Source organism: Dendropsophus ebraccatus, chromosome 3 (genome assembly GCF_027789765.1).
Source record: "Dendropsophus ebraccatus isolate aDenEbr1 chromosome 3, aDenEbr1.pat, whole genome shotgun sequence".
In the NCBI taxonomy this organism is placed as follows: Eukaryota; Metazoa; Chordata; class Amphibia; order Anura; family Hylidae; genus Dendropsophus; species Dendropsophus ebraccatus.
In genome coordinates, this window is record NC_091456.1 from 177,718,937 (window position 1) to 177,732,108 (window position 13,172).

The 13,172-nt window shown below is 44.2% G+C and overlaps 1 protein-coding gene across 5 annotated transcripts in view; it reads right to left on the reverse strand.

Annotated features, from left to right (window-relative positions):
- CTIF (cap binding complex dependent translation initiation factor) overlaps positions 1-13,172 on the reverse strand; it is a 147,016-nt gene that overhangs the window by 99,015 nt on the left and 34,829 nt on the right. For all 5 annotated transcript variants that reach the window (XM_069963210.1, XM_069963212.1, XM_069963211.1 and 2 more), the window contains 2 exons: positions 10,619-10,723; positions 9,000-9,078 (listed from right to left, as the gene is read on the reverse strand). In XM_069963210.1, the coding sequence (XP_069819311.1) occupies positions 9,000-9,078; positions 10,619-10,723 (184 nt within the window). The remainder of the gene's footprint in view (positions 1-8,999; positions 9,079-10,618; positions 10,724-13,172) is intronic.

A 13,172-nucleotide genomic window follows, 5' to 3' on the forward strand; every position in this document is an offset into this window, starting at 1 on the left:
CCCATCTTTCTCAAGCAGGAGACACACCACTTCCTCACTAAACAGATTAAGAAGCTGGAAAAGCTGAGTGATCAGCAGCCATACTTGTCACCCAACTTTCCCAAGTTCCAAAACCATCTTGAAGTAATAGCTTATAGCTTCTCCTGATCTGTGTATTTTACTTAGAGGTAAGCGATCTCCTTCCTGGCCTAGACCAGATTACGGGTTCGGTGAAATGCGGTGGCGTGGAGGCGGCCGCCCCCCGGTCACACTCTGTTACAGGAGACCCTCCAGCGCTCTCATTACTTTACGGCCTGGTCATAACAGAACTGGTTGTGACTCCTCAGTGATCATACGATCCCTGGGACAATACCCGAGCGACGCTGGTGCCAAGATGTCTGCAATTTTCTGGCTTGGGACGTTTGTTGTTCGGACACTTGAACTCTGTTTACAGTGTAGATGTAGCTTTGCTGTTACGTGTTACGAGCCAAAAATAGCGGACCTTGCAACGTGGAAAATGTGAGATTACAGAACTCTGTTGCTTCCTCTGTACAGAATTCACTGCTTCATGCCAGCATGGAACTAGGAGCGGCAGATGGTGTTCTGGCGCCCCCCAGTGACCAGGAGGCAAATTGCACCAATAGGTTATGCTGAATATACGTATAAGTAGGTCGGGCCTTTTTTTTTATTCTATTTTAGGTTATGCAACATAGAATAATTCATCCCCTGTCATGCATCATAATAGAATGTGGATCACATCTAAGTTAAACAGTCACTGACGGTGCCAACTAGTCTATGTGATTTCTAACATATTTGTAAATCTCCTTATTACAAAAAGGACTATCCAAGAAAAAAACGTCACTAGAGTCTTAGCCACAAGAAGTCTCCCTTCTCTGCAATATGCGGTCCACTGCCTGTTGTTGGGGGATATCTGTCTCTAGTAGCAGTCACAGCAAGACAAAGTACAGGAAGTAGGTGGGCCTTCAAGGGGAACTCTGGCAAAAATCTTTCTCTTTCAAATAAACTGGTTCCAGAAAGTAATATATATTTGTAATTTACTTCTATTTAAAAATCTCCAGTCTTCCAGTACTTATTAGCTGCTGTAAGTCTTACAGGAAGTGGTGTATTTGTTCCAGTCTAACATAGTGCTCTCTGCTGCCACCTCTGTCCATGTCAGGAAGTGTCCAGAGCAGTAAAGGTTTTCTATGGGGATTTGCTACAACTCTGGACATGAACAGAGGTGGCAGCAGTGAGCACTGTGTCAGACTGTAAAGAAAACATCACTTCCAGCAGGACATACAGCAGCTGATAAGTACTGGAAGACTTGAGCTTTTTAAATAGAAGTAAATTACACATCTGTATAACTTTCTGGAACCAGTTGATTTAAAAGAAAAATTTTCACCAGAGTTCCCCTTTAAACTGTGCAGAGGTCTTTTTGACTTTGCCATTTTTGCTTGTTCTTAAGCCTTTTAGGAGTAATACAGGCTGTCAGCGAAGAGACCTAGCTGCTGCTTTAAGATGCAGCAATGCATCATGGGGGTATGCAAACTGGCTCAATGAAGGAATTAAACATTTTTATAGTTGGGCTGTTGTAATAGAGGACTCTTAGCACTTCACCATCACCATCCTGAACTGGTTAGGGTTGGGGCTGGTTTCTTTACAGCAGGAGGCCCGGGAATGGTGAATGGACATCATTGTTCTGGATTATGCTGCGTTTACACGAAACGATAATTCGCCCGATCGCACAATTTTTTTTTATAATGATCAGAGTTTAGACGGAACGATAATTCGTTTTCCGATCGCTAAAGCCTATTTCTCAAATAAGTAAAATCAGTGAACGACTTAACACAGAACAATCTGCAAATTTTTTGCGAACGACGAACAACGATTTAAGAACATGTTCAAAGATCAAAATGAACGATTTCTTGCTCGTCGTTCACTGCGTTTACATGTACGATTATCGCTCGAATTTGATCGTTATCGTGCAAATTTGCACGATAATCGTTCTGTGTAAGCGCAAAATTTGTGACATATGTTCAAAACTACACTGCACCCAGTAAACTCAACCCTTGCCCACTTGTTCTTTAACTGACCTTACCATTTCACAGTGCTAACCTGTCCAGGGATCTAGAACACTGGGTTCCAGACTCAGACACCACAGTGACTAGAAGGTTTGCTACATTTTCCCCGCACATGCTGCAGGCTGAGCAGATCGCAGACACAGGGGCAAACAGATAAAACTTAATTTAGGTCCACACAGGGCAGAATAACCCGGGCGCAGGTTCCTTCACAGATGATCCACATCTACACCGAGCGTCTGTCCACACAGGACTGAAACACTGAAGATTTGTTGCCTATTATTCCGACTAATAAGTCCAGCGAAATTTTAAAGTATTTTATTGCCCCCCAAAAGTTATATAAATAACCAATATAGCCCGCACAGCTCTGGGAGTCGGGTCGTGACATCACCACGTTATCCAGGAAGTGACATCACCATATTATCCAGGAAGTGACATCACCATGTTATCCTGGAAGTGAAGCCTTGATGCAGTAGTAAGTGCAGGGAAAAAGCACTTTATGTGCATTTCCCGTAATAAGTGTAAATTGGCGATTTATATAACTTTTGGGGGGGCAATACAATCAAAATCTGCAGCAAATCATTTTGGTCCAGTGTGAACCCATATAGTAGTATGGGTCCTATACTATCCGCAATTATTAAAGGGGTTGTCCGGCGATAAAAAATTATTCACAGAATAACACACATTACAAAGTTATACAACTTTGTAATGTATGTTATGTCTGTGAATGGCCCCCTTCCCCGTGTTTCCCCCCACCCACGCTAGACCCGGAAGTGTGGTGCATTATACTCACCGCATGTCGTGTCGTCCACGGTCTCCGATCGTCAGCAGTGACGTCTTCTTCGGGAGCTTGGCGGATCTTCCCGAGTGCCGGCCGCCCTCTGCAGCGTCATCCGAAGCTCAGCCGCGATTGGCTGAGCATAACTGTGCTCAGCCAATCGCGGCTGAGCGGCTGATGACGCGGCCACGTCATCAGCTGCTCAGCCGCGATTGGCTGAGCACAGTTATGCTCAGCCAATCGCGGCTGAGCTTCGGATGACGCTGCAGAGGGCGGCCGGCACTCGGGAAGATCCGCCAAGCTCCCGAAGAAGACGTCACTGCTGACGATCGGAGACCGTGGTCGGCACGCGACAGGTAATGTATAGCGCACCACACTTCCGGGTACACGGGTGGGGGTGGTGGGACACGGGGAAGGGGGCCATTCACAGACATAACATACATTACAAAGTTGTATAACTTTGTAATGTGTGTTATTCTGTGAATAATTTTTTATCGCCGGACAACCCCTTTAACAGTATATGGACAATATTTTACGGTTGTGTATAGGAGGCCTTAAAGAGGTACATTGGGTAAAAAAAAAAAAAAAAAAAAAAAAAAAAGTCTGCTCTCTGCTGCCACCGCTGTCCATGTCAGGAACTGTCCAGAACAGAAGGAAATCCCCATTGAAAACCTCTCATATTCTGGACAGTTCCTGACATGGACAGAGGTGGCAGCAGAGAGAATTGTGTCAGACTGGAAAGAATACACCACTTCCTTGATAAGTACTGGAAGACTTGAGATTTTTTTTTATATAGAAGTAATTTACAAATCTAACTTTCTGGTACCAGATACTCCTTTAAGGCCTCCTACACAAAACCGTAATAAATTGTCCATAATTGTTTATAGTACTAGTATAAAGTACAATGCACATGAATGTGGATTAGAACCAAGATAGCAAATGTTATTGTACGGTCTGGATTTTTGCTCCTATACAACTATTGTGTGCACGGTCCAGGACTGTGGCCAACGGCATCAGAGGTTGTGTGGCCAGCAAATCCACTATGGCCGTGTAAAAGACGTGCCTAATTAAATATCCCCATTCATATGAACAAAATGGACTGTAAGTAAATTTCAACATAATCTGGGTGAGACCTGATGTAATCTCATCCACATGGACGGTGCCATGACCCCCTGAGCCAAAAGCTGGAACGATTATGGTAACCCGTGAACTTCAGTAAACTTCTACACTTCACTTACCATTGCGGCACATGTGTGCTCAGCCAGATCTGTCTGATTCATGAATAGAGTAGAAGTTTTCTCTAGTCCATTCACCTTGAGAACATGTCAAAGTTGCCAACATTTGTAATCTTTTTCCAGGGACACTTTGGCGATAAAAAGGGGTGTGGCCTATCATGGGCGTAGGTTCAAAATTTTCCAGTTAGAATTTACAGTCAGAACACGAAAGGCGCATTACACACCCCGGTATTAGGTCCCCAGTATATTACACACCCCAGTATTAGGTCCCCAGTATATTACACACCCCAGTATTAGGTCCCCAGTATATTAAACACCCCAGTATTAGGTCCCCAGTATATTACACAACCCAGTATTAGGTCCCCAGTATATAACACACCCCACTCAGAGCAGGCTGAGACTAACAGATAGCACTCTACTGACTGACTGTACATACTGGTAGTTTGTACCCGTATGATGAAGCTGCACTCCATATCATCATACTACTACCCCCTTCGTCCTACTGCTCCTCCATCATCATACTACTACCTCCTTCATCCTCCAGCCCCTCCATCATATTACTACCCCTTTATCATCCCCCTGCCCCTCCATCATCAAACTACTACCCCTTCATCCTTATGCCCTTCCATCATCATAGTACTACCATTCTCATCCTCCTGCCCCTCCATCATATTACTACCCCTTTATCATCCTCCTGCCCCTCCATCATATTACTACCCCTTTATCATCCTCCTGCCCCTCCATCATATTACTACCCCTTTATCATCCTCCTTCCCCTCCATCATCATACTACTACCCCCTTCATCCTTGTGCCCTTCCATCATATTAACTACCCCTCTCATCCTCCTGCCCTTCCATCATCATACTACTTCCCCCTTCATCCTCCTCCTGTCCCTTCATCATCAGACCAGTACCCCCTTCAGCATTCTCTTGTTCCCCTCATCTGTATTTCAAACAAAAAAAGCTATACTTACCTCACCAGTATGCTTCCTCTAGTCCCCCAGGGACTCCTCTCCCTGCTTTGCATGAGTAACATCACTTGCGCTTGAAGGGGGCAGGGCTTCCCACAGCCCAGGCGGAGCTTCCCGGGACATACCAGGGACATGGATTTGCCGGGGCTGTCTCCTCAGAACCAGGACTGTTGGCGAGTATGACATGTGCACATGCTAAAGCTCAAGGTCCCTATGGGGGAGATTTATGAAAAATGGTGTAAAGTGAAACTGTCTCAGTTTCCCCTAGCAACCAATCAGATTCCACCTTTCATTCCTCACAGACTCTTTGGAAAATGAAAGGTGGAATCTGATTGGTTGCTAGGGGCAACTGAGCCTGTTTCACTTTACACCATGTTTGATAAATCTCCCCCTATGTCTCTATATATAAGTGCAGCAGGATGGCTGTGAGGCTGCTGGCAGGAGGTGTCACACCAGTAATTACACCCCGCACAACGGCCGCTGCGGGGTCCTCACTGACAATACCAGTCCTCCATTGTCTGCACTAAATGACAGGGATGTGCTCCTCTTCTATCTTTAGAGCTGCTGGAAGGCAATGATATAATTTTCTAGCCGGGCTGCTGACAGACGTGATGAGAGCTGGACGTGGATGACAGGACCTTGGAGGTGTGTAGGATGAACGCTGCCAGACGCCGAGACCCCAGCAGTGACACTGGCATGAAAGGAGAAGCCCACACGCTTATTAATAACAAAAAGGCAGACAATTACAAGGTACAAAGCAAAAAGCCTTATGTCATTGCTGAGTTATAGCAGACGAGGGACACGGTGGTAAACAACCTGGACCTGTCCTTGTAGGCTAGTGATGTGCCCACATGGCTGAATACATGGGAGGAGACGTCATGCAGGGAGTCAGATGGAGCGGGAGTTTCCCGGCACTGCCATTCACAAAGTTCTAGGAATAGACGGATTTCTATTACTCTTCTAGACTGGTCATCGCAGTGGGTGTGGGTGGGAAGATCACTGCACACAGCTAGTAGTGATGTAGAAATACACAGTGGTGCCTTGGATTACGAGCATAATGCGTTCCAGGACTGAGTTTGTAATCCAAATCCACTCTTATACCAAAGCAAACTTTCCAATAAGAAATCATTGATATGCAGACAATTGGTTCCACACCCCAAAATAATGATTTATTCTGAATAACATGTAACATGAAACAATGAGAAACAGCTGGATATGTGATATTATCAGTTACTGTAGAGTATAGCAATCAGCATGTGGAGTATAATGTATAGTAACTGCATATCCCTGATAAAACAGCAGCAGTTTGTAGATAGAGGATGGAGCTGCAGATCCACATAATACAGTAGTGTAGTACAACAGGCTAGAATAGAGAAGCAGGGCTGCTGTCAGAGGTCTGTGTGGTCACATGGAAAAGGGGTGTGTTTTCAGCATGGACCAATCAGGGAGTGAGAATCACAGAGCTGTGCAGGAGGACAGTGACAGAAACTTCTCTATATAGCAGTGTGAATGGCTGAGCACAAGTGCAGGCATATTATAGCAGCAGTGTGTATAGCTGAGTGTGAGTGCAGGCGCATTATAGCAGCAGTGTGTATAGCTAAGTGTAAATGTAGACACATTATACCAGGAATAGTGGGGATAGGAAACACAAGGGGTGACAGACTGCAGGGAGCGTGAAAGAGTGAACAGGACATATGTGAACACATAGATGGGTTACAGCTATAAAGAGATTACCTCCACAGCCCTGTCCCCTGATGTAAGCCCCAGCCTGATGTGGATCTGCTATGATTTGGAAGGTGAGGGAGATTGTCTGCATTTCAATGATTTCTTATGGGGAAATTTGCTTTGGTTTAAGAGTGGATTTGGATTATAAGCACGGTCCTGGAACGAATTATGCTCGTAATCCAAGGCACCACTGTATATATGTATGTTAGGGCTGGGCGATAATAGCCTAACTCAATATCACAGTTAATCGTACATGTAGCAGTGTTAACAATGATTGAACAATAATTATGACAAGCTCATTTCTTTGTAAGCTTTATCCTTTTTGCTAGTGACACCCTCTTTGTCGTGCCACACTGGCAATATAGGCAATAACTGCATTAAAGCCGGGAGGCTGCTTCTAATAATAGACTGTGGATATATCTTGGGATTTAAAATAATTGAAGGAAAAAACACACACAGATTAAGTATCCCTCTACCCCCATACCACCAGTACCAAAAGCCCCTCCACCAGCATACCATAGAGACCCCATTCAGCATGCCTTGCAAATTTCAGGTGGTACAAATGTTGCAAGTCTAGTACTCCTGTCATGCTGGGAGTTATAATTTTGCCAGAGAGCCATAGGTTGGAGGACATGGCTATAAAGCCATATACATTCAATATTGTCCCTGGATATCCGATATCAATCTTATGTCTTATATTTATTCATATCATCCATTCATTTAGACTTAGTAAATCCTTACAGGCCTAAGACAAGGAATAATGAACGAAAGAGGAACCCATGGCCCTCCAGCTGTTGCAAAACTACAATTCCCATCATGCCTGAACAGGCAAAGCTTTAGCTGTTGAAGCACAATGGAAATTGTAGTTCTACAACAGCTGGAAGGCAGCAGGTTGCTCTTTTATTGAATAGAGAAAACACAAAGTGCTATTTTTGAAGTGTCCTTTAGATGGCGCTAAATTACAGCGTAAAAGAAGCTACAAGTGCAAGAGTCAAGTTAACAAAGGGTCAAGACAGTAAGGGCCTTATTACACGGGACGATTATTGTTCGAAAAATCGTTAGATTGTTCGGATTTAAACAATAATCGTTTAGTGTAAAAGCAGACAACGGTTAAACAACCAATGTGAAATCGCTGGTCGTTTGATAGAATTTGGACCTATTTTTATTGTTGATCGTTTGCAAATCGTTTGCATGGAATAAGACGTCATTTAGTCGTTTGCAATAGCGATGACAAGACGACCGCAACAGCGATCATAAGTAACCATCATCGTTCCGTGTAATTGGTTAAACGATTTCAGGTTGTTCGCCATAGTGATTGTTTGAGATTGTTTATTGTTAATCATTGAACGTCAAAAAATCACTTCGTGTAATAGTACCCTAAAGTGAGACTGTACCCACAATCTGACCCCCCCAAAACCGCTTGTACCTTCGGATAGCTGAGTTTAATCCAAGATCTGTCCTGGGGTCTGTTCGGCAGGGGATGCAGTTATTGTCCTAAAAAAAACTTTTAAACTTGCAACGGGAGTATCTGTGCCCTAATTTTGCACCACCCCTTCATCCCTCCTCCCCACCCTCTTCATCATTAGGAATGCCACTGGAACATTTCCTACATGCTGAACATTGCACAGGTCCAGCCCATGTGCCGGGCTGACCCAGGTGGGGAATGGGAGGTAATCTGCCTGGAGCATTCCTAATGATGAAGAGGGTGGAGAGGAGGGACGGAGGGGTGGTGCAAAGTTAGGGCACAGATACTCCCATTTGGCACGGGCTTCAAGTTTAGAAGTTATCTTTTCGGACAATAACTGCATCCCCTGGCGAACAGACCCCAGGACAGATCTTTGATTAAAAGCAGCTATCTGAAGGTACAAGTGGTTTGGGGGGGTCAGATTGTGGGTACAGAGTCGCTTTAAGGCAATATTCAGATGCTGCAGTAAAGGCAGCAACAGGAGTACAGCTCAACACAACAGTCCTAAAATAATATACTCCTGAATAATTCATCCATTAAAGGGGTTATCTGGGCTTAGAAAGAGCAACACCCCTGTCCTCAGGTTGTGCGTGGTATTACAATTAAGCTCTATTAACTTCGATGCAACTCAGCTGCAAAACACAGCCAACCTGAGGACCGGAGAGGAGCAGATTCTGGAAGTAAGCAGCCATGTTTTTCTAAGCCTGGATAACTCTGATAGATCTTTCCTCTGTTTCTTCACATTTCAGTATAATAACCAGCTCTTACCTGCCAGGTGGGAAGTACTTTTTCAATGTCATTCAGGTTGATCTCATCTCCTCCATCTTCACATTTTCCTTTACCAAACCTGAAGAAATATAAGGTGTGTGACAGGAGGAACTAATATCCAGTCTATCAATTCTGTTAAAGCTGGAGAGCCCCCTGGCTTAGTGCTAACTCTGTATATAAGGGGGGAGGGGGGCTCTGGTGGAGGGTCTCCAGAATCTTGGAAGCTCCTGTTTCCACCAGACACATAACAATATCTAAGAGTGTTATTACACAGGCCGATGGGGGCCCGATAACTGTAAACGAGCGCCGATCTGCTATTACACGGCCTGACAACCGTTTAACAAGGGCTGCATGAACATTGTTACCGATGTCCTTGCAGCCCTTGCTAAACTGGCATACATTACCTATCCATGGTCCAGTTCTCCCTGGGTCCCATGCGCTGCAGCTTCAAAGCGGCCTGTCTTAACTGACAGGCTGCTCAGCCAATCACTGGCCGCGGCGGTCCCGCTCTGAAGCTGCAGCGCAAGGGTACCGGAGAGAAGCAGAGCGCAGGAGGAGCCCTGGACCATGGATAGGTAATGTATTTACTTTACAAATCGTTAGCCGCCGGCCGCACAATTGTAGGTCGTAATCTATATCAACGATCAGCCGATGACAACGATCATCGACTGAGCGTTGTGTTTATTACACGGAACGATAATCGGCCGGATAGGGACGATTATCGTTCCGTGTAATAGTACCCTAAGTGTGTCAGCTACTTGTGTGAAGAGTGCAATGAGGCCAATACAAGACAAATGCGGGCACTCTCCAGATTACTCCTTATACTGATGGTTGAACCCACTGGGAGTATAAAATGTATAAGGATCTTAAAGGGGAACTCTTTTTTTTTTTTTTCTTAAAATCAACTGGTGTCAGAAAGTTATATAGATTTCTAATTTACTTCTACTTAAAAATCTCCAGTCTCCTAGTACTCCTAGAGGTCATGTTCACACATTGTGAAACACTGGCCGTTCTGTGAACCATCTGGGTACCGCAATAGGGCTGGATAATCTTCATTAGTGCTGAATTGAGATGCAGGTGCATCAGTGTGCACACGCATTCCAATTCATTTAACACAATGGAGAGTGGCCTGTCAGGGATGTACGGCCGCTAGCGATCCCGGCCGGAGTGTATAGAGTGTATATACTATCCGTCCGGGATTCTCTTAGAATGCAGTGCACGTATTGTGTATTAATCACGGCCGTTGTTGCACACAACTTACGTTAAGGGTACAAACACACACACCGTATACGCAGCAGATACGCAGCAAATACGCAGCAGATCTGCAGCAGATTTAATGGTGCAGATTTGATGCGGTGTTCAGTTATTTAGATCTAATCTGCTGCATATTTGTTGCGTATTTGCTGCGTATCGCAGCAGTAAATACGCTGCGTATACGGTGTGTATGTTTATACCCTTAGTGAACATGGCCTGACACAGTGCTCTCTGCTGCCACCTCTGTCCATGTCAGGGAACTGTTCAGAGCAGTAGCAAATCCCCATAGAAAACCTCTACTGCTCTGGACAGAAAACGAGACTAAGTTGAAGTCACTGATCACTTGCTATAGTAAGAACACTTACCCATCTCTGTCTATCTGGGGGAGCGGGTGCTTTGGGGTGTTTCGCATTTTCCGGTGAAACTGTGTAAAGTCCAACTTCTCTGGCTGCAAGTCCCATGTTGCTCCACTAAAAAAAAATAAAAAAAATAATCAGTTTAACCCCTTAGTAACCAGCCTGTTCAGAGTCAACTTAAAGGAGCTATCCAGGCTTAAAGAAACATGGTGGCTTTGTTCCAGAAACAGGTTGGGTGTGGTTTTGTGCGTTTACACGGAACGATTATCGTTCGAGTTTTCATAATAACGATCGCATTTGAGCGATAATCGTTCCGTGTAAACACAGCAAACGATCAAGCGACGAGCGAGAAATCGTTTATTTTGATCTTTCAACATGTTCTCAAATAGTCGTTCATCGTTCGCTAAAAATTTGCAGATCGTTTTGTGTAAACAGTCTTTCAGCCTAATTAAACTCCCACATGCAACCTTTGGACAGGTGTGGTGCTGTTTCTGGAAGAAAGCAGCCATGTTTTTCTAACCCTAGATATCCCCTCTGACCATTAACACTTATTGCCTATTCTGTGGAATATAAGGGTATGATTGTGGGGGGGTCCTAGTGCTGGGATCTTGAGAACAGGGGTCTCAAGTATCCTGTTGGAATGAGGAGGAGGTCTATGGGAGTAGCTGGAAACAGCCAGGTGCTCTGCTTCACTATCTCCAGCAGCAACTATAGATAATGAATGGAGCAGCACACATGCCTCTATTCTGACCAGAGACTCAGGATCCCATTCTTGAGATCTTAGGGTGGGGTCCCAGCAGTCGAACCCCCATGAGAATAGACACGTCCTCTAATCTATAATAGACTTTTATAAAATTTCTCAAGGCATGATACCTTGAGAAAGCGCTTGAAAGCACGAAACAGTTGGCAGCGAGTATGTGTTCCTCTACGTCCTGTTATGTGTTTTTGGATGCAATAAAGATGAAGCTTTTGAAGCTTTTAATCTTCTTGTATATACTATTATTCTATGTGCAAGCCATAGTGTGTGATGATCTCAGCACCCTAGTTTACAATAACTTACCTGCACTATTGTTGTGATCATTTTACTTTGCGGTCATTTTTTATTTATATGTTGTGTACAGTATGCTACGCTACTTTTAATCATCATTTTTTTTTATATGAATCATGAAAATAAAAAATATAGAATTCAGATTTGTGAACTATGCCCACTGTGTCTTGTGTGTGAATGTATTACAGTAGCAGTAGAGTGGATGAGATCTGCACAAAATCAGCATAAAAAAACTGACCTGTGGTTCAGATTTTACATCCACAGCATGTCAGTGTATGCAGATTTAGGCCAAGTTCACACAGTGTATGAACATCGGCATTTGTTTGACATTTTCATCGGCAGTATCGGCCAGATAAACATCACTTTATTTTAATTGGAATGCGGGCACATTTGGGTGGGCCCACACTCCAGTTTGACATAGACCACAGTGTAAAGTCCATCTGGGAGCCATATTTTACACTGTGATCACAGGCTATCTTATGCAGCCGCTGTTCACAGAATAGTGGCCGTTCAAAATAGACCTGTCAATTATTTTGTGTGGCCGCAGAGAACACTGGCTGTAGTGTATACAGAGTGTATACACTACGGCCGTTATTCCATACACTGCAATGGAATCGATTGCTGTCATTAAACCTGTAAAAATATTTTGATTCAAAATATTAAATGGAATCTGTCAGCTGTAGGTCATACACAAGGCTTAAGTGTCAAAGGGGATGTGCTGAGCCTCAGGATGCATGCTCCTCCCTCCCTGCCCCGACTGATTGTTAGCACAGAGCCATGCGTGTCAGTCAGTCAGGAGAGGGAAGAGGTTTGTATGCTGCGGCTTAGCACGTCCTCTGATACTTTAGTCCTGAGCATGATGTACAGCTGACAGATTTGATTTAACATGATCCGCAGCAACAAAGCTGCACCAAAAGCCACACTGTATGATAAAGATATCTGCCCTTGTTAAAGGGGTATCCCGCTCAAACATAACTTTTGATATGTTGCTGCCCATGGTGAGACTAACAATTCCTTCCATACTTATTATCTATTCAGCCTCCTTCCTCCAGTTCTGAGCTGCTGCTTTCTGCTGAAGACACAGAAAAAAACTATGTGTGAGCTTTTCTCTGTGTCCCCCCTCCCTTACTGATGTAAATAAGTCCCTGGAAGGCTTTATCTGCAACATTGTAGCTTCTTTGCAATGCTGGGAGGGTTATTCTGAGGTCAAGTTGCTGATGAATTCACCGATTAACCCTCCCAGCATTACAAAGAAGCTACAATGTTGCAGATACAGCCTGTCAGGCACTTGTTTACATCAGCTGTCTCAGAAGGGAAAAGGGAGAAAAGCTCACACACATATTTTTGTTCCTTCAGCAGAAAGCAGCAGTTTAGAACTGGAGGAAGGAGACTGAATAGATAATAATAAGTATGGAAGGAATTGTTAGTCTCACTATGGGAAGCAATGCATCAAAAGTTATGTTTGACTGGAATATCCCTTTAACATACTATACAGTGTATTCAATGGGACTATGT